General features: G+C 39.6%; 1 protein-coding gene across 4 annotated transcripts in view; it reads right to left on the bottom strand.

The window, feature by feature from the left end:
- Positions 1–22,659, bottom strand: part of SMG1 (SMG1 nonsense mediated mRNA decay associated PI3K related kinase) — a 138,313-nt gene that overhangs the window by 91,263 nt on the left and 24,391 nt on the right. For 2 of the 4 annotated variants that reach the window (XM_045819426.1, XM_045819429.1), the window contains exon 1: positions 12,049–12,510. The exons of the other annotated variants lie outside the window; for them this stretch is intronic. In XM_045819426.1, the coding sequence (XP_045675382.1) occupies positions 12,049–12,134 (86 nt within the window). In that variant the 5' untranslated portion in view covers positions 12,135–12,510. Of the gene's footprint in view, positions 1–12,048; positions 12,511–22,659 lie in introns of those variants that run through there. 4 annotated transcript variants of the gene reach the window in all.

Here is a 22,659-nt window from a genome sequence, read left to right on the forward strand (position 1 = left end):
GTGCACATGTTAAAATTTGATTTTTCTCCTGTTAATGTCTCTGTTACGGTGATTATTAGTCCAGCTAGAATTTAGACAGTGGGAGAAAAAGTTTTTTTTAATTTAGCCCCCACACCAACACAGAATCTGTCATTAGGGCAATGAATCTGGATTTCCAGGGTTAGAACCAAAACAAAGAATCTGGAAATAAAGTGTTACCTTTCAGACAAGAAAGGGTTCATATCAGGAATATAAACCAAGGAGACCCTCAAGAAACTGAATAGCAGGAGTAATGGATTGTTTCAAAAAACTAAATATTTCAAGATGAAAGTTAAAATTTCAAACACAGAATATACCTCTTTTAAAATCAGATTAAAATGCTAAAGAGAATAAAGATAACTTTTAATGAATTTAAATAAAAGGGAAAACATTTATATTCAAAGAACTTCAGTAAAAAAATGAAATGTTGCCAATGCTGTCAAATATGGAGGAAAAAACCTAATCTATGTCACTTAAAGCCCAAGGCATATTTATTAGTGGAGTCTTTTCCCTAATCAACAGAAAAGGTATTAATAAGGAGGGATCCCAAAAAAACCTGAATTTATTTAGAAAAAAAATGTGTATTTATTCTTAATGTTTAAATTGCAGTCACCTTCAAAATATGCTCCATTTGATGCAATGTACTATTGAGATTTTTCCACTGCTCAGAACAGTTTTTGAACTTGTCTATTTTGATACTTTTTAGCACTTCTGCCGTTTTTTCTTTTTGGTTTTCCACCTCTTCCACATCAGCAAAATGTTTCCCTTTGAGGACTTTTTTCATCAGGGAAACAAATGAAAGTTGTTCAGGACAAGATCAGGTAAGTAGAGATGGTGGGGCATGGGGGTCATGCCGTTTTTTCATCAAAAACTGAACACATACCACTGTGTGGGCAGATGCACTCATAAATCACCCATCATGAACTGGACAAAGGCGTTGAAGGAATCTAAAAAAAAAAAAAAATCCCTGAAGCCAAATGCAGCCTCTTATAACAATGCCAGCTGGCACACTGATACAGCCAGGGTCCAAGAACACTCATCTAGCAGAGAAGGCCTGTACTACAAGAGGCCCACTCTCCAAAAGATAATTCTGGTTTTCCTTGGGTCCCCCATTGTATACTGGATGCCACCCAAAAACAAAGATCTAGTAAATATTTAGTTTCACAATTTTTAAAAATCTGTGGACATACAAGATCTGTCCAGAAAAAGCCCACCACTAATATAACGAGAATGGTTTGCATGACATCGATGTAATCTGGCAGCCAGAGAGTGGGCTGGAATGCACATGAGAGAACAGTGATGACTTCACTGTACTAGTCAGAAGGCACGGTAGATGCTGCTGACAGAGCATGTGTGCTGTGTGGCCGTCGCATTCAAAGTGACTGAGCAAATGGAGCAATGAATCTACATCAACTTCTACGTTAAGTTCAGCCAAATGGACGCGTAGATTGGTACGCTTTGCTTCCTTGCACAACCATAAGAAGATAACCACCAATTTAAAAACAAACACAACCAGAACTGCCAGAAAACAGAACTGTATGTAAGTCCAACAACCAAGGAGTTAAAGAAACATTCATCCAGACTGATCAGAGGAACAAAGACTGGCAGCCAGGATAGAGAGCATGCAGAGCAAGGCAGTGGCTGGCAAACCAAGAAATCCATATTCACATTCAGATAAACTGGGAGGAACAAGTGGGGAGCAAGACAAACCACGCAACCCAGGGTTCCAGTGCAGGGAAAATAAAGTGTCAAAACCTCTAGCTATAAAAATCTGTGGGGATGCAGTCACAGGAAAGTCTGTTGGAGGGGTCCACGGGGTCCTAGAATATACACAAGTCCACCTACCTGGAAATCAGAACAAGGGCAGCACCAAAAAGGGCACAATTCACTTGTGGGAAACAGGTGAAGTGATTGAAAGCAGGGCAAGAGCCAAGCAAGTGGCATTGTTCCCTCTCTGACACCTACCCCACACACAATGCTACAACACAGGGAAGTGGGTTGCCCTGCCCTGGTAAATACCTAAGGATCTGCCCCTTACAATGTAACAGATGTGCGAAGACAAAGAAATATGACTCAAATGAAAGAACAGATCAAAACTGTAGAGAAAGGACTAAGCAATGAGAAGACAGACAACCAATCGGATGCAGAGTCAAAACACTGGTAATCAGGATGTTCACAGAAATAATTGAGTATGGACGCCCCCCCCAAAAAAAGTAAGAAGTGAAGGCTATGCAAAGTGAAATAAAGAAAACTATACAGGGAACCAACAGTGAAGGGAAGGAAACTAGGACTCAAATCAACATTTTGGAGCAGAAGGAAGAAATAAACATTCAACCAAAACAGATGGAAGAAACGAGAATTCAAAAAAATGAGGGGAAGCTTAGGAACCTCCAGGACAACTTTAAACATTCCAAAATCAGAATCACAGGGGTACCAGGAGAAGAGGAAGAGCAAGAAATTAAAAACTTATTTGAAAAAATAATGAGGGAAAACTTCTCCAATCTGGCAAAGAAACTAGACATGCAAGTCCAGGACACTCAGGGAGTCCTAAAGAAGTTGGATCCAAGAAGACACATACCAAGAAACACATATTTAAATTACCCAAGATTAAAAATAAAGGAGAATCTTAAAAGCAGCAAGAGAAAAGGAGACAGGTACCTATAAAGGAGTTCCCATCAGACTATCAGCTGATTTCTCGAAAGAAGCCTTGTAGGCAAGAAGGGGCTGGAAAGAAGTATTGAAAGTCATGAAAAGCAAGGATCTACAACTGAGATTGCTCTACCCAGCAAAGCTATCATTTAGAATGGAAGGGCAGATAAAGTGCCTCCCAGACAAGGTAAAGTTAAAGGACTTCACATCATCACTAAGCCCTTATTATATGAAATGTTAAAGGGACACATCTAAACAAAAGAAGGTCAAAACTATAAACAGTAAAATGACAAAAAAACTCACAACTATCAACAACAGCATCTAAAAAATAAAAACAAAAACTAAGCAAACAACTACAACAGGAACAGAATCACAGAAATGGAGATCACTTGGAGGGTTATCAGTGGGGAGAGGGAGGGGGAAAATGAGGGAAAGGTACAGGGAATAAGAAGCCATAATTGGTAGGTACAACATACACACAGAGAGGTTAAGAAGAGGATAGGAAATGAAGAAGCCAAAGAACTTATATGTACGACTCATAAACTAAGGGCATGAACTCAGGGGGAATGCTAGAGGGAAGGGGGTACTGGACAAAAGGGTATAAAGGGGAGAAAAATGGGGACAATGGTAATAGTATAATTAACAAAATACACTTTTTTAAAAAAATAGGAAAAAAGAAAAAAAATTTGTGTTAAGCCTAAACAGTCCTTCACAGAAACTATTTGGATGAATCAGAAGGCTTTTGGGGACAATGCAATGAATGAAGCCCAAATAAAAATGTGGCACAAACACTTCAAAGATGGTAGAGAGTATATTGAAAGTGATCCACTTTCTGGAAGTCCTGCAACAAGCAGCACCTGAGAATGTTGAATGTGTATGCGTGTCAATCAACAAAGATCTGCGACTGACAGTGCAAGAACTAGAAGCTGATCTGGGGATTCCAAAAAGTGACTGAGTCCAAGATTTTGATGTAAGCTCTTGGCCTGAAATATGTAGTGGCAAAATTCACTCCATGGCTTCTACTACCAGCGCAGAAGGAACATCATGCTGCAGTTGCTAATGACTTGATTCTAACCACTACCAATGAACCAGATTTTCTCAAGTAGTTAATAACCAGACTATAGATATGACCCAGAAACGAAGGCCCAGTTGTCCCAATAGAAGTCATCTATTTCTCCACACCTGAAGAAAGTGCAGCAAAGCCACACTGAGATCAAAACCACGTTAACTGTGTTTTTTGACTGGGAAGGTGTTGTCCATCACAAGTATACTGTTCCAGGCCAACCGACTAAAAAAGGAGTACTACTCAATGTTCCTCACTGGTTGAGAGATGCAATATGACAAAAATGACAGCAGGTATGGGCAACCGATGATTGGCAGCTTCATCATGACAACATGCCCTCTTATGCATCACATCTCATGCAGAGCTTTTTACCAAAATATCAAATTACCCAGGTGGCTCAGGCCCCACTACAGCCCAGAATTGGTGCCCTGAAATGTCTGGCTTTTCCCAAAACTAAAATCACCTTTCAAATGGAAGAGATTTCAGACCATCAATGACTTACAGGAAAATACAATGGGGCAGCTGATGGTGATTCCAACAAAGGATTTTGCCAAGTGTTTTTGAACAGTGGAAGAGGCAATGAGAGAACTCTGAGGTCCCAAGGTACCTACACATTGAAGGGGACGGAGGCATCACTGTCTTATGTACAATGTTTCTTGTATTTTCTTTAATAAATGTCTCTCTTTTCAATCGTATGTGGCTGGATACTTTCTGGACAGACCTCGGTATATATGCGTATACAATTACCTCAGGCCACTACAGAGTCATTAACAATCTTCTTGTTGCCCTACAGGGCCTGTAAGAATGCTGCTGGAGTTCTTTATTATGATAAAAAGTAAGATAAAGGAAAAAAGTAGTGCCTCTTATTTATAACTAAAGAAATAGCATAACTTAAGAAGTTCCATGCCAAAAAAACACAAAACTACAATTCTGATACCAGAAACCCCTCTGAAAAAAAGTTTTTTTAAAATAATACAGAAAGTCTGTAAATGGTTTTTAAGTAATAAACATGAGGTCCTAGACATATTATGAATAAAAACATAAGTAACAACATTAACCTCCAAAGCAATCATTTGTAAGAGGAATACAATTTCCTTTTTTGGAAGGATATAAAGATTAATACAGTTAAGTAATTCACTGTTTAGAAATCTGTTGAATCTGGAAATTTTGGGTTTCTGTCATTCCCTAATCAGCAGGCAGACAACTGGCAAGAAATTTGTTTCCTCCTGTCACCTGATGGAATGCCAGAAAGCTCAACCCTGTGCTTAACGTTTAAGTGATTAGATTATTTAAAGAATGTACAAGTAGATATGATAGATACAGGATAAGATAATGTGTAAAAGAATTTTAAATATGAGAGCAAGGTACTTTTTCAAAATGCATAAAACTTAACAACTCTTCAATGACCATATTCTCTCTTCTATAAAAGATCTGGCCACCTCAATTCCACTAGAACACTGTCCCTTTGAACCCGTTCAATCAGTTTATTTAAGTTGCTGTCTCAGGCTAGCCAGGCTGCTTGCTGTACAATGAACAGTTCCTCTCAAAATGCCTCCTACAGTAAAAGTGTTGTAAACTTTGAAGTTAACTCCAAATGCAGAAACAAACTTGCAGAATTCTATTTTCAAGTATCTGCTTAAGGAAAATAGAAATACACACAACAGAGTGTACATAATTTGATGCACTATAGTAGGGAGTGCATGCACATATGAAGGTTATGTTTTACTGGGGAAGATAAATGAAAATTTCAGGTAGTGGTAAGTGCTATGAAGAAAACTCAGCCCTGGCCAGGTAGCTCAGTTGGTTAAAGCATTGTCCCAATATGCCAAGGTTGCAGGCTCAGTCTTCGGTCAGGGCACATACAAGAAGCAACCAATGAATGCATAGGTTAAGTAGAACAACAAATAGATGTTTGTCTCCCTCCTCCCCTCCCTTCCTTACTCTCTCTAAAATCAATACAACAAAAATGTCTTTTAAAAACCCACAGTGAAGTGTTAAGAGAACACTGCTTCTTCTCCCTAAGGAGTAACATTTAGGTTGAGACAGCATGTGAGTACCCCAGGTCAAATACTACAAGATGAGCAAGCTGTGCAGTAGCATGCAGCAACAACAGGACATGGAAACTCCCTAAGGCAGAAAAGAGCTTGAGGGGTGCTTTGGGGCAAGAAAAACAAAGAAGAAGGGGAGCATATGGCTCTGGTTCAGCCCTTAGGGACTTAAACTAATTGGGGAACAAGAGATCAATCACTGAAGTGATATGCAGCTAGTTTTTATTGTAGATCTGTTGCAAGATTTAGAAAGAATAGGGATAACTGAGGACAGAGGTAGCATGGTAGGAGTCTTAAGGAAAGCACAAGGGTTATTATACTGCTGAGTGTATGAAAAACAAAAGCTAAGCAAAAGTAGGCATGGAGAGAGTAGAGAAAGATATTAATACATGAACTTGTAGCTCATAGAAATAAATGCAGCCAAGCAGAGGAGCTCTTCTGTGTTCTAGGACATAAATGCCTGTAAAGGTTAACAGCGGATCCATCATTTGAAACTGATTTCACAGGGATCTTCAAATATCCCAATAAAGTATGTTTACAGCAAAAGAATAAAAGAAATATGTTGAAGACAAAATGGTTGTCAATCCTCAGAAATCATTAGGTTGGTAATAAACTATAGATAATATTCAAAGATTTTCTTCCTACAAAAAAAAACAAATTAAGGCAAAATCTACCTATATGCTCCACTGATGGTTTTTTTGGGGGCTGTGAAGGGGATGGGAGTGTAACCAAACTAAAAAGTCATTATGTATCTGCACCTTAATTAGGGTCATGGTTACACTGAATTTAAGAACTAAACATATGTAAATTTTATCTAAAAAAAGTAACACAATGGAATTCAAAAAAGAATCCTAAGAAGAAAACTACACTCAACTAATACAAGATGGAGTAGATGTATTTTAAAAACACAAACGTCTCTACATCAAAAAACTATAGGAATTTAACAGTTAACACTCTAAATTTTAATGTTAGCACTCTATACTACGGGTGTGTGTGGGGTGGGGGGGTGTTTTATTTTGTAGTCCTCAAAATAAAATGGGTTTGAAGAATACTTTAAGACAGCCAAAGACAAGTAACCAAAATAACAGCAATACAAGGAGAAGCCAAACAAATAAGTTTGTGTGAATCCACAAATCGAAGTCCTCTAAAATGAGCCCTACGGATTTATTTTAGGTGGTTAAAATAGGGAAAGAAAAGCAAGTAAGCAAGTGCTACTATACACTAGGCAGTGAAGGAAGAAAATCCTAAATTAAAAAGTTGTGAGAATTCAATATTCCTAAAAGACACCATGGACCCCACTCCATTGTATGTGTATGACTATTCCATACAATGTTAAGTGTCCTCACCTGAACTAAAGTGTGAGCAGAAAAAAAAGTGCTTTAGTGATCATCCTCAAAATCAAAACCAGATAACAAATGACCAACTTTTGCTTATGAAAATTCCCATATATTGGGCTGAAAACTTGTCTGAATTAAAATCATGAATTATGAACAGAATAGTCAGGTTTTAGCAGTCTCTTGTTTAGATTATTTGCCAACTGCCTCCTACTGTGGTGTCTCTCTCTCTCTCTCTCTCTCTCTCTCTCACACACACACACACACACCCCCCACCTAATTTTAATCTTCCTAAATCATGCCACTTTCCTGCTGGTAAAACGTCAATGGTTCCCTAAAGTCATTCCAAATATATACACTTAAACTATTATTCAAGGTCTACCATCCAGCTCCAATCCAACTCTGGAGCTTTATCTCTTACTTGTGTCACTCCTCAGAAGTACCCCTTCCTTCTGAGCAAACTAGAAATATGAACAACTCACATTTTGCCATCCCTCTACTTTCTTCTGGGTTTTTTTGTTTTGGTTTGTTTTTTGTTTGTTTGTTTGTTTTGTTGTTTTTTTAAAGATTCACCATGCCCCATATACACACTATTTACTGTCAAAATAATAGAGCTCAATTTCATGGCTCACTAATCCTCCCCACTCAACCACAGTTTTTCCTCCTGACTTTGCAGGGTTTGTTTGTTTTTTTTTAAGATCTTATTTATTTATTTTTAGAGAGAGAGGAAGGGAGGAAGGAGAAAGAGGGAAACATCAATGTGGGCTTGCCTCTCACACACCACCTACTTGGGACATGGACTGAAACACAGGCATGTGCCCTGACTGGGAATCAAACCAGCAACCCTTTGGTTACCATGCCAGCACTCAATCCACTGAGCCACACCAGCCAGGGCTGACTTTCCAAGTTTTAAACTCTGTTAATCACATGTAAAAATCACTATACCAAGAATTACATCACAATTAATACCCATATAATGCTTTACCTTTTACAAAGTCCTTTCTTATCTGCCAAACTAACTACAACCTTCTCTATTAGTCATAAAAATCTCTAAAGCATCAGTATTTCCTGAACTGGAATATTTTCAATGAATTAAGAGTATTTCAAAATCTATTACCAAAAAAACAAAACAAAACAAAACACCAAAAACAACCTTCAGTTAGACTCCCAATCTAAAAAGAAACCATAACAGAAGGGGGGAAAAACTTCAATTTAAAGATACAATTGCCAATGTTTCATAAATAATACATGCATTTTATAATGGAAAAAATAAACTTTCTCCCGCAAATTAAACACCCATACACATTCTATCTGAAAAACCTTAGTGTGCTTGGAAATCTGTAGTACAGAATTGGCAATCATTAAATTCTACTTAAAGCTTTACTTACAGTTATAAAATATGTAATTCCTATGCAGTTTACTATATTATGTGTCTATGGACATTACACAGTACAGACTCATAAAAGGCTCAATAGACAACTCTGACTGCAAAAATCCAGCTTCTCACAATGTCAGACATTAGTTTCCAGCTTTTCTACATGATCTCATAGCACTCTTCCTTGTCCTTTGGTCTATGACAATAGAGAATAAAGGTATCTGTACTTTTGGAAACTTTAATCTGTGTAGATTTTACAAAAAAAATAGAGGCTGGTTTTAATATACATTTTCATCCTTTCAGAATTGTAGAAAGATCCTATACTGGGCACTGTAAGATACTCAATATATATCTGTTAAACGAATAAAGTCCTAAGATTCCTAAGTGTGTAAGTAAAATCTATTTATTTTCTGTTGACCAGAATGCTTCCTCTTGTTGAACTAATCTTTATTTGATTTCAATGTCAAATTCATCATGTCATTTGGAACACTAAAGTGCATAATAATTACACATTTAATTTTAAAACAAATCATTCTGATCTCTATCTTGATTGGTACAACTGATTACTTCCCAAAATAAAGTGAAAAAAAAAGGAAAGGCTTTGGCTAGTCGCAATGATTTTTTAAAAATTTGCCTAATCATTCTTAAATTTTGAGAGTACAGTAATAGAAAGGAAGACTACAATCCAGTACTAGATAAATGCTTTCTGTTAAGGTATGCTTCTAGGGAATGTGGGCTTGCTCTGCTCCCATAAGACACTAGTCTATTTAGCCACATGGAACACTTCCTGTCAATATGTGTGAAGTATCATGTGTGGCCATGATTGATTCAACAGTAGGTTTCGAGACTGACTAAAAGAAACCAACAAATAACACATTTTTAAATTTTACTTTTTTCAAACACCTATATTTAGGAAATAGAACCAAAGAACGCAAAGGAGAAATGGTACAGAAAGGCAAAAAATCTTTTAAAAAACCAAAATGGTTCAGATGAACCACAGGAATCTACCTGCATTTGAAGATGTTTAAAAAAATAAAACACATTTAAACAAGGGGGAAGATCGAGCTCCACTCTGTCAGTTAACTGGAGACTGTCACCTCTCCTGAACTGAAGTGGGGACAGAACAACCTCAAATTTATCTTAGAAAGTTTATGACCTGGCTAATAACTGAGGTTTTTTAATTAAAACAAAACAACTGAAGTGATCATGCAAATAAAGTTATGGGGTATTGTCTATACTTCTCTGCTCCCTCTTCCACAAAAAAGTCAAGTACTTCAACATCCTAACCAAGTGCTACTCCATGTAAGTATATCTTCCAGTATCTGTTTACCTACACTAAGTTCTGAGACAGAGCATAGCTTCAAAGAAAGCTACATCCCCCCCAACTCTGGGTCACCCCACCCCACAAAAAGCCAAGAAATAAAGCACTTTTAAAAAGAAACTATGGGACCCTGACTGGTGTAACTCAGTAGGTTGGGCACTGTTCTGCACACCAAAAGGTCAATGGTTCAATTTCTGGTCAGGGCACATGCCTGGGTTTCACCCCCACTGGAACTGTGGGTCAAACAACGGACTGATGTTTCTCTCACACAACATTGATATTTCTCTCCCCTTTTCTCCCTCCCTTCCCCAATCTTTAAAAATAAATAAGATCCTAAAACAACAACAAAAAAAGAAAAACATAAGAATTAACAAGGGGCCCCAGCAGAGTAGCTCAGTTGGTTCAAGTATATCCTGATACACCATGGTTGCAGGTTCAATTCCCAGTCAGCACACACACAAGAGGAAACCAATGAATGCATAAAGTGGAACAACAATCATTCTCTTTTCTTCTCTCTCTGAAATCAATAAGTAAAAATTATTTTTAAAAAGGAAACATGGATAGTATTAATAATGCACATACATATCCATAACTATTTTGCTTCATCTCTCTCAAATAAAAGTCAGGCAACCCCAGCAGGTGAACCCAGCTGCTCCATTAGAATTACAAGCTACAAGTTATTCTTTTCCAAAAGCTCTAGGATCTTTGAGAAGGGCACTTCATATAGTATTCTAAAAGGATATTAAATTATTTTATATATGCTGACCACAATACTGAAAAATAATGAGAAACCCAATGTCAAAGAAGAGCTCTCAAATGTCAAATTCACATCCATTTATCATCCAATTCCTCAGATGCAAAAAATCACACATTTCAACCAAAGTACAAAAGGATGAAGAATGTCAATTACAGATAAAAATATTTGAGCTAGTCAACTGATTTTATTTAAAGCACTCACAAACCGTACCTGACTATATGTTTTCCAACATTTTTTAAAAAACTAAATAACATCTTAATTCTAAATTTAGACATCAACTTTTAAAGACATCTAGTTATACACATCAGTTCTCACTGGATTTGGCAAGGCATATTAAATCGAACACGATGCACACCACCCATTAGCCAAGAGATTCTTTTGATTTTTTTATCAAGTGTTAAAAAGTTAAGCACTAACAGTTTACCAAATTATTTCTTTCCAAACACTGCTGGAATCAGGAAGAAAAAGTTATCCCAACTACCTGTGTGTCTTACATGTATTTGGTCAGTTCCTGGACAATCATAATGCAAGTACGCTTCAAAGTATGAATGCTCCATGAATCAACTAATCCTAAAATATACATATTTAGGGAGTTCTAGGCACCAGGCTAAATTTTAAATAGTCTCTGAATATTACAAGCACTTAATAAGAGAGGTAAAAATAAATCAGTACTGAATTAAGCACAACTGCCCCATGATTAATCAGAAAGACACCATCACTTTTTTTTTAAGTTGATGCTCCTACTTACTATATCCATACCAACAAGGCCCCAAACCGATCTGAGAGCAAATCCTCCATTCTAGAGGAAACTCTGTACTACTCTAAAGTGAATGGCCAGGTAGGAACTGCTCTCCACCAGTGTAACTGCCCCTGCACTAGTGAAAACTTCATTTCCCAGGACCACAGTGGGTCGGCCCCAGTAATGCATTCCCATTCTCATCTCGTGCCCCACAACTATCCAGCCTAAAGTCAAAGAAAATCCTTAAGAGTCGGATGGTGGTGTTTTGTTTTTTTTAAAGTGTTAACACGTGGGGAAGGGGTCAGAGAAGCAATCACAGTTAAAGTCTTTCACATGGGAGCTGAGAGGGCGAGAGACCCAGGAAGTGAAAGGGTAACAGAGGAGGTCCTGTACTATCAGGGTCCCTCAACTCTTATCCCAAACAAGGGGGAAGATGGTATCTAGAAAGTGTCCCCATCATCACGCCCTTTTCTTCACCACTCTAGAACCAATTCCTAGGCCAGTGCCTCCGCCGGGCGCTCAGGGTCTCGGTTCCAGCCCCGGGTGTAAAGGAGACATTTAGGCCTAGCCTCCAGTAGCCGCCTTCCCCGAGCCGGGGCGGGAGGAGACCCAGGAAGCCGCGCCCGGTTCCCGGGGGGGTAAAGGGCCTAGGCCGCGCCTTCCAGCCCAGCGGCCTTAGGCCTCGGCCCGCCTGAGGCGGGGCCGAGGGGTTCGGGGTAGCGGGCTGGGCTCCGGCTCACCCACCTGGGTTGCCAGTCATTCCAGCTCCGCGGGTACTTGGTGCCGCCGCCGCCGCTGTTCAGCCGAGACCCCGGGGCTCTGCGGCTCATTACCTTCCCCGACACGACATGGCCAAGCGCCGCCGCCCGAAGAAGCGCGAGTCGCCGCCCGAACCGATCGCCGCCCAGACTCCGCTCCGGCCCGGGGATGAAGAGGAAACCGAGAAGGAGGAGGAGGCGGCGGCGGAGGGCGGGGGAGGCAGACGGCCGTTCCGGGTTCCGCCTGAGCCCGCAGCGTAGAACGAGGAGGCGAGAGCGGCGCGGCGAAAGGGAGGTGGAAGAAGGGGAGTCGACGTCTCTTCCAGGCCCGTGCGCGGCCCGCGACGCCGGGGCCCAGAAGGAGGACAGCGAGGAGGAAGCGGTGGCAGGACCTCCTTACGCTCATACAGCTACAGCTTCCCCGCCTCCCGACTCCGCCCGCCGCGCCGCCGCTGCCGCACGGCATGCTGGGAGCGAGAAGCAAAGCCGGCGCCCGCCCAGGCAGGGCACAGGGGCGGGGCCGGGCGAGAGGGCGGGGCGGGTGGGCGTGGCGATAGGACCTCCCTCCAGCGCCCAGGGCTCGCCTGTACTTCCCGCAAAACGCGCTGAAGTCCGGGACCCGCCGCGAGGGTTCATGGGAGAGGGGATCTCCGCTACCACCCCTACACGCGCACCATCCCAGCACGCCTCGGAAACCACCTGACCCTCGAGGGCCGGGCAGTCAGGGGTAAACAAGCATCCAATCAAGGACTTGGGGTGTGCGTGCGCGCTCTCAGGGTTCACGTGCGCCCACCGTCCCCACCATGTATGGTGAAAAATAAAAATAATTTTTGAAAAAAGGGAGTGCATATCCACCTACCCGGCCACCACCCGTAGTGTGCCTTGGAGTCCTAATACCTTGACCATTTCTTCACATTGTGAAAAACTACACTAAATGGAGGGAGAGAGGAAAGTGATCACCAATCCATCCGCACAACGTGAATTGTAACTTGAAATCATCTCACCCTTGCACTTGTCCATCTTCCCCACCAGAAAGAGGTTGGCTAGAGTGGGACAAACCTGAGCACTCTCCAACCCCACACCCCAACACACACAGTCTCCTTAGAAGATTTTCTTTACAAAAGCACCTAATACATACTGTGGATGCTGACACAGAAAGAAAAGGTGGGCAAGATTCATATCAAACGGGTAACTGGAGTTAACTTTGGGAGAATAGTCAAAGGGTCTTAACCTTATCTGTCCAGAGGGTTTTAGCCTATTGTTTTTGTCGCAAGAAAGAGTCTCTGTGTAATTTAAAATTATTACCAGAAGTGTCTGAAGATTATGAGAAACTTTGATATCTCCACACACATACCTGTCACCCTTCCGCTCCTTGCTTTATCCCCACCAACTGCTCTCTATCTGGGATCCTGCCAATTGTAAAGGATGGGAAGTTAGATTTTCAAATGAGTCCTCCCCATCTCCCCATTTCAGGAGAAAAGAAACTCCTGCTCTGAGCTGGAGCTGGTATCTAACTCAATGAAGAAATTCCCACTAGGTCAGACCCAAGCATGGTCACCCACATTTGTAAAAAAATAACACACCAAGTTAAGAGGAATATAATGTACATGTACATACTCTATCCTGAAATTTGCCCTAGTACTTCCATACTTTCCCACCTTTCTCGTGCTGATGGGAGGATATGAGAAAGGGTCCTATCAGTTGTAAAAAAAAAAAAAAAGTGTCCTTTCTTCTGTTTACCATTTCCTCTTCCCTATTCTTCTATGAAGAGAAAAAGTCCCTCTTGAATCAAGTCCCCGAGATTAGGGTCCCCTCATTAATATGGTCTTCTCTGGGAGACTGTTATTCTTGACACAGGATATTTTGGTTTTGTATATTTGTAGTTAATATTTAATTACATAAGCAAGAATGAATACATTATCCTCATGCATGATTTTAATGTACAGCCTAATCATGATTTATTCTTTCATTCAACATTCAGTAAATTTTATTGAGCATCTGTTAATCAAACAGTTGGGGTCAGGGACACTGGTCAAGGCTCAGTTCCTGTCCTCAAGTAACTCTGGAAGTAGGGCTCAGAAAGATAGGTTTATTATAAGAAATAACTAAAGTATTTAGGTTTGCCCTCTCTCCACCACCATGCAAGCCTGTCTTGCTATCTGACTATAAAGTCCCCCCCCCCAAAGCCTTCTCTTAATTTTAAATTCCAAATGTCCTTGATATTTTCCTCAGATCCTTTCCTTTTGATGTTCCCCTCTTGTTTGGAACCTTCAGACCCATGAATAAATGGATGATGTGGCTGAGAAATCATTTTTACTTTTTTAAATAGTTGATTGCAAAAATGATTCAGTGACCAAATCATGTCCATTATTCATATTCCAAAATAATTTGCAGAAGAATATTACCAGAACCTTAGACCCCTGAGAAAAATTACAGGAGTCTTCTAACCTTTCCAATTACAGAACAACAGCAGAGTAATTTGAGGAAGGACTCTGGGTTCACATTGTAAGTTCTCCACTTAAAAACTGAAGGAGTGTTGGCAACCTCCTGACTCTCACGGTGCCCCAGTCTTTCATCTGTAAAATGGAAATGATAATACCCTGACCAAGTAGCTCAGATGGCTGGAGCAGAGTCCAGAAATGCCAAAGTTGCAGAATCAATCTCTGGTCAGGGCATGCATAAGAATCAACCAATGAATACATAAAAAGTGGAATGATGAATAGATATTTCTCTTTCTCACTTTCTTCCTCTCTCTCTAAAAATCAATTAGTAAAATGAAAATGTTTTAAAATGGAGATAATAACAGCAGTGCTAACCCCCTAAGGATGTTGAGAGGATTAATAGAAATATTGCATGTAAAGTATTGATAATTCACACAGTGTCTGCCAAACAATAATTAATAAATGATCACTAAAAATTAAATCTACAACTTTACTGAAACACACAGTTATTTGGACAATATTTGTCCAATGAAGGAGAAAAAAAAGTAACTGGCAGGGGCTGTACCCAGTTGCTCAAATGCTTCTTATTATTTTTAATCTTTTTTAAAGATATCATCTGTTTTTTAAAGATTTTATTCATTTATTTTGGACAGAGGGGAAGGGAGGGAGAAGGAGAGAGAGAGAAACATTAATGTGTGGTTGCCTATTACACATCCCCAACTAGAGACCTGGCCTGCAGCCCAGGCATGTGCCCTGTCTGGGAATCGAACCAGTGACCCTTTGGTTCACAGACCAGGGCTCAATACACTGAGCCACACCAGCTAAGGCATATTTATTATTGCTTTTTGTACTTCTCACATAGAAATCATTAAATATACTCAGTGTTGGCAAAGGGATGGTGTAAGGACACAGAAGATAGGTGTAATTTGGCAGCAACTTCCTGGAAAGCAATTTAACAGTGCGTATCCAAAGACTTAAAATTGTTAATACCATTTCCTCCAGTAATTTTACTTATGGGAATCTACCCTAAAAAAATTTGCCACACTGCAGCCAAAGTGATTTTCTTAAAATAAAAATCAGATCGTGCTTGCTTCAACAGCACATATACTAAAATCTGATCATGTCACCATCCTACTTAAGACACATCAAGGTCTTCCCATTCGTCTTAGAATAAAATCCAGACTTGTCACAGAGCCTGTAAAAGCTGATTTCTCCTACACTGCAAATATCCCACAGCAGTTCATACCCAGATCAGGATACTAAAGATAGGTCTCAATTTTGTCTTCACAATAAAATCTCTACACCTAAGCTGTACCCCAGCAATTAAATCCAAATCTCTCAGGGTGGGCCCAGGCATCAATATTTTTTAAGACTTCCACAGGGAATTCTAATATGTAGCCAAAGTTTAGAAACACCACTTTCGAGCCCCTCAGTACTGAAAATGTTATCAGTGCCTCCCCTAACCTCACTTCCCAACATATGTGGGTTATAAAGACAATTCTAAACCACTGGAAAGAAAAGAATTGAAATTTCAGTTTCTCCCACAACAACTACTTGGATACTTTAAGATACATATATCTAAAATGATCAAGTCTCAAAACTTTCAAACATTTTTTTTTCATTTCTTTTGGTAGTTCTTTATCAGTGGTTCCATTAGCACTTCTCCACTTCACTCCGGTCATAGGGACCAATTTTTGTTCCGGAAACACACCAAGCCTCTCTAGCCTCTGGGCTTTTGCACTTGCTATTCCCTCTCCCTGGAATGCTTTTCCTACATGATTACCATCAGAGTTGTGTTGACCACCAGAAAGGCAGCCAAGATATTCTTTAGCAAAAAGGATTTATTTGGGGTGAGGAGTTGGGGGGTGGGCATGGGGATGGGGAAGGATTGCAAGCCAGCATGTATAGCTATGGCAAGCCATGTTCAAGTTGGGGGAAATCAAAGGAAAAGAAGTTCTTTTATAGAGGGGAAGAGGAAGTTGCAGTTGGGGGTGCTGTTATAACCATAGAGTTCTTCCTGTAGGGCTTTTGAAACCGTCGTGGGTGTGACAGCTCCTCCTCTAGTTAGGATGAGAGTTAATTGCTTATGGTGCCAAATTCAAGGCAGCATTCATTCTCAGGGTTGTGCAAGTGCCAACCCTGCCTCACCCTAGTCCCGGCAGCTTTCCATGGCCCATCCCAATTTTTCTAAGAGGATTTCCCTGACCTCCCAGCCCCCAAAAGCTGGCCAGTACCCTTTCCAGGTAATCTGATACATACCCTACTTCTTTCCTTGGTAGCATCTACCACCGTCTGCAAGTTTAAGGTTTTTTCATCTGTCACACCCTTAGGATGTGAACTCTGCCTGTGGAAGCAAAGTTCACACCTATCCCACTTCTACCCTTTTGATCCCCAGTACACAGCACAGCACCTGACCCAGAATAAACACTGGAAAGTAGCTGTTAATGGGAGGGATGAAATGGAAATTAACTAAAATAAGGACTAAGATTAATAGAAAAGTATTAGTCTCAGTTTTACTCATTAATAGCGATAAAAAATGTCCAACAATAGGAAACTGATTAGGAAATAGTATATTCATAGTTAGAATTTTCTACAACCATTAAAACTATATTTATGAAGAATTTTTAATAAAATCAGGAAAATATGTGAACTTGTTTTTTAAAAAAAGTGAGATTTAGAAGTAAACATGTGCTGGCACCTCAACTCAGTTAAAAAAGGGAGGGGGAGTCCTGAATGTGGCTCTGTTAGTTGGAGCATCATCCAGTAGACGAGTCTGATTCCCAATCAGGGTGCATACCCAGGTTGCAGGTTTGATTCCTGGTTCAAGTGCATATGAGAAGGCAACAAATCAATGTTTTTCTCTCACATCAATGTTTCTCTCTCTCTCTCAGAGCAAGGAAAAAAAATTGCCCTTGGGTGAGGATAGAAAAAAAGGGAGGGGGATGTTTCACAGAAAAAAGATTAGAAGAAAATATATTAAAATGTTAAATTTACCTAATACTAATGTCCTATGATAAGTGGGATCATGGGCGATTTTTTTCCCTGATTATCAGTAGCTTCTTAATACAGAAGTGGTAGTTATAAAACAAAAAATTTCAAAACTGAAATTAAGCATTCAATAAGTATGTGTTGAATGAATGGACAAAGAATGAATACTCATAGCGTGTGGTGCTGACCCACATAGGCTCAATTAAATAAACCAACTCTAGCTAATATTTATTGAGCATTTACTAATGCCAAGCACTGAGCCAAATCCTCTGTGTGGGCTACTTCATGGAATTCTCCAAAACCACTCTAAGAGGCAGGTATCGCTGAGTGAGGCCAAGAGGAGCTGAGCAGACTGTCCAAGGTCACCCGCTGGTGGTAGGTAGGAACTGTCCCAGGAAGGGACGGAAGAGACGTTCGATCCAGATCTCATATTTGTCAGAGACCTCAGATTTATACCTTTGACATTATGGCCTATTGAGGTTATATGGAGTCCCAGAGGCATAGTGACAGTAAAGAAGTCTGGATTTTAAAACTTGTGTCCCCTTTCTGGCCCACATACTTCTAGGGTTCCTATAGGTCATTATATTGTATTGTAGTTTTTTTCCTGGTTCAAATGTTAAAAGCATTTAGTTGTAAAAAGGAAAACATTAAAAACATATCATAAATTTTGTGTGCCCTGTTTGCTATTTCTTAAATTTTTAGTGTACTTAGAGCCTCAAACACTGCAGGTTGACCTGAACCTTTCTTAACTTCTGAAAGACCTTGCACCCCAGAGTCCCTAGCCACCAGGATCTTCCTAAATAGATCTTCCAAATTTCCGAGGTAAATACTCAAATTTATATTCTGATAAACAAAAAAATAAGGTTCTCTCTTTTGTTCCCTTTAATCCCCAGATCTGACACTGGATTAACCTCAATTAGTCACCAAGCATGTAGGAAGTTCATTCCCAACAGGAGACTTGAGTACAAGGAGGATTTTAAAACACAATCTTAAAAGCAAATCCATATCAGAGAGGCATTACAGAACATTAAAAAAAGAAAAGAGAAAAAAAGCAGTCCTCTTATTCCTGCTCCCAGATAGGAAATCATCACAGGTCAGGCTCCTTTAGCAAGGGCTATTTTTATAGCCAGTTTTCAAGCTGGTGCTGGAGAAATTTGGCTGGGAAACCTCATGACACATTTGAAACCTCCACTCAGGCTGCCTCAGCTTGAGGCAAGGGCCAAGCTTCTATGAATCAGGACACAAGATGTGCTGCCCAGTGGCTCATGCACTCTCCAAACAATAAAACAGGAGGGCAATGATGCCCAGCCAAAGCTATTTGAGACTTATGATGTGGAGAAAACGAGAGGGTGAGATTGCCTTATGCTTGGCTGGGTGAGGCCCAAGGATTTGTGTGGGGATTCTAAAGGAGCCACCTCCTTTGCTCCTCAAGATTAAAGCAATATCAGAGACATGTGTAAGTAAAACTCAGATTATGTAAATAAAATCTCCAGCAGCAAGTCATTGCATCTATTGTTTATACAGCTATCATTTAACATGCATATTGTAGTAAATGTGTTTGTGAAGAATTGGATTCTATGGAAGCCAGACTTTTTACTTTGAATGCTAATTGACAAGCACTATTTGGCCAGAGAGAGTGCATTTCCCTTCCTCTCTGGCTTTTAGCAGAAGGAGCTCTCATCAATGTAGCCTTTGTTTTTTTTTTTTTTTACTCATTTTTTAAAAGATTTTATGTATGTATGATTTTTAGAGAGAGGGAAAAGGATAGAGAAAGAGAGGAGAAAAACATTGAAGTATTGATCTGTTGCCTTTCACATGACCCCAACTGGGGACCTGGCCTGCAACCCAGGCATGTGCCCTGACTGGGAATCGAAACAGCAACCTTTTGATCTGCAGGCTGGCACTCAATCCACTGAGCCACACCAGCCAGGGCAATTTTATTTTTCAATTACAGTTTACACTCAATAGCATTTTGTATTAGTTTCAGGTGTACAGCATAGCGGTTAGACAATCACACTTGACAAAGTGTACCCCCCACCCAATATTTCCAGTACCCAGCTGGCACCATATGTAGTTATTACAATATTATTGACTATATTCCCTTTGCTGTACTTAATATTCCCATGACTTTTACTTTAAGCTATGGCTTCTGATGTCTTTCCTTGGGTTCTTGCCCAACTCCAGCCTTCTTAAACATCTTGCCAAAGGTCAGGGCCCACCAGGACTGGGCTAAAGAGAAAAGATATTAATGTGTGGTGGGGGTGGGAAGAGGAAGTGTGCAGATGGAGGTTAAAGCCAGGGTTAAGGAGAGTGGTGCATTCAGTATTTGCTGTCACCATTTGGAAGTCACCCAAATCTGTTGTTGATGGTGATGATAATGATGATTATGATATAATTCACACTAATAATAGCTAACATTTACTGGGCTCATGTTACCTGCCAGTCTTTATATAACTAGCTCATTGCTAATTGAATATTTGAGATGACCACATAGAGTTGGTTGCTCCTCTTACTCCTATTTTACAGGTGATGAAGCAGAGGCTTATAGACAGTACAACTTGCCCAAGGTGACACAGTCAGTAAATAACACAGCTGAAGTTGCCTTGCCTGTCTGCATGTTGCTCCTATAGTTTACTTCGGCTAACAATCAGCTTTATCTATCAAATTGTATGAGTAGCCCATTTTCTTAAAAGCAATCAAGTGTCACAAGTTTAATTCATTATAAGCAAAAAGTTAAAGAGTATACCAAGTTAGGGAAGAAATAATATTTTCCTCCAGAGCTTCTTGCTAAAATATTAGAAATATTCAGCTTCTTTGGTGGTCTGCTATATGTGTCATAACTAAAATAATCCCTTCATACCATGCTAAGGAGGCAAACAAAGGTTTATTCTGGAAGGTCTTTTGTGCTAAAATGCTTTGAAGGTCACAATGCTTGGCCTGGTGTTTGGACCATCCCCCCGGCATGCCACCTCTCAGGGGCCCTACCTGCTGGGCCCTGGAAGAAGCATCTCCAAAGAACACTTGATGTGGCTTTTGGAAGCAGGGGAAGCAGATGGCCAAGTATGAATGACATCACCTTAGGTAAGGAAACAGAAATATGAAAATAATAGAATTGCAGAAAAAGAATAGCCTGATCTCTAAATCATCAGTAAATGTTTGGGAAGTGTTTACTCCCAGCAAATATCAGGATGGAAGAAAGCTAATAAATGACAAAGCCTGGCCCTGTGCTCCCAATTTAAAAGCAGATACCACCTTTTCCACCATTTTGTTAAAGTAATGACTACTTACAGAGAATTTTAATTATATTTATTTCCAACCACCAATCCTCAAACTCTGGGAGGTAAATATCATCAAATACTCATTTTCATGTAGGAAGAAACTATACTCAGAAAATTTAGTCAGTAACTTGCCCCAGGTCACCCAGCTAGAAAGTGGCAGGGACTGGTTATGAACCCTGGGCTTCCTGTTATCAAAGATACCCCCACCTGAAAACATCGTGAGGGGCATATGAGGAGGAGCATTTTTCTGACCATCCTATAATGTACCAAACTGACGAACATCGAAGGACACTATCACCAAGTGAAAAGGCAACAACCCTTGGAAGAGAGCAAATATTTGCAAATCATATATTTGAAAAGGGGTTCATATCCAGAATATACAAACAATTCTTATTATAATTCAGCAACAAAACAAACAGCTCAACTAAAAAATGGGCAAAGGACTTGAATAACCATTTTCCAAAGAAAATATACAAATGTATAATAAGCACACACAAAAAGATGGTCAATATCACCAATCATTAGGAAAATGCAAATCACAATAAGATAACTTTATAGCCATTAGAATGGTTATTATAAACAAACGAACAAAACAAAAATAAGTGTTCATGAGCTTGTAGAGAAATTAGAACCTTTGTAGATTGTTGGTGGACGTGTAAAATAATGTAGACACAATGGAAGACACCATGGAAGTTCCCCCAAAAGTTAAAAAATAGAATTACCATATTACTTAGAATTTTATTTCTGAGTGTATACCCCAAATAATTGAAAGCAGGGGCTCAAACAGATATTTATACCCATGTTCATAACAGCATTATTCACAATAACCTAAAGATGGAAGCAACCCAAGTGTCCAGTGATGGATTAATGGATAAACAAAATGTGGCTTATCCATACAATGGAATATTGTTCCACCTTAAAAAGGAAGGGAATTCTGAGATATAAAATATAGATGAACCATGAGGACATTATGCTAAGTGAAATAAGCCATATACAAAAGGACAAATACTGTATGATTCTACTATATGAGGATCCTAGAGTAGTCAAATTCATAGAGACAAAGTAGAATGGTGTGTGCCAGGGGTTGGAGGGAGGGAAAATGGGGAGTAATTATTTAACTGGTATAGATTTTTCAGTTTGGGAGGAGGACAAGATTCTGGAGATGGATGGTGGTGATGGTAACACAACAGCGTGAACATATTTAATGCCAATAAACTGTGCACACAAATGGTAAGTTTTATGTTATGTATATTTTACCACAATGAAAAAAATGGTGAGAGAGAGAGAGAAAACAAGTCACAGGAACCATTACTGTTCTCTACTTAATAACTTTGTCTTCCTAATGTTAACAGTGAACAAAAATTAAGTCTCTTTCATTTAAAAAATCATTAATTATTTAAATTAATTTATAAAGTAATGAATTAACAGATTTTTATATGTTATTTAGAGAAGTAATTTTTAAATAAAAAATATTGATAGTGCCAGTTTGTTCTTCAGAATAGACTTTGGGAAAACTGCAGGAAACCTCACTAACTGTATTCAAACTTTATGAACAAGAGTTGTAGTTTAGTCTGACATTATTTGATATGATAGCTACTAGCCACCTGTGGTGACCAAGCACTTGAAGTGTGGCTGTTTCCCATTGAAACATGCTGTAAGTAAAATATATACCAACTTTCAAAGAATTATTACCAAAAATAAAGTTTAAAAGATCTCATTAATAAATTATGCTGACTATATGAAGTGATAATATTTTGGACATATTGGGTTAAATAAAATATATCATCAAAACTAATGTCACCTGTTTCTCTATGTGTAAGTGATGCCTGCATTGTATCCGGGCAGCTCTAGAGACACAAGCAATTCGTGGGGCATGGGCAGCTCATCAGC

The sequence above is a fragment of the Phyllostomus hastatus genome, unplaced genomic scaffold (genome assembly GCF_019186645.2).
Source record: "Phyllostomus hastatus isolate PE091 unplaced genomic scaffold, TTU_PhHast_1.1 phas_scaffold_385, whole genome shotgun sequence".
Lineage (NCBI taxonomy): Eukaryota > Metazoa > Chordata > Mammalia > Chiroptera > Phyllostomidae > Phyllostomus > Phyllostomus hastatus.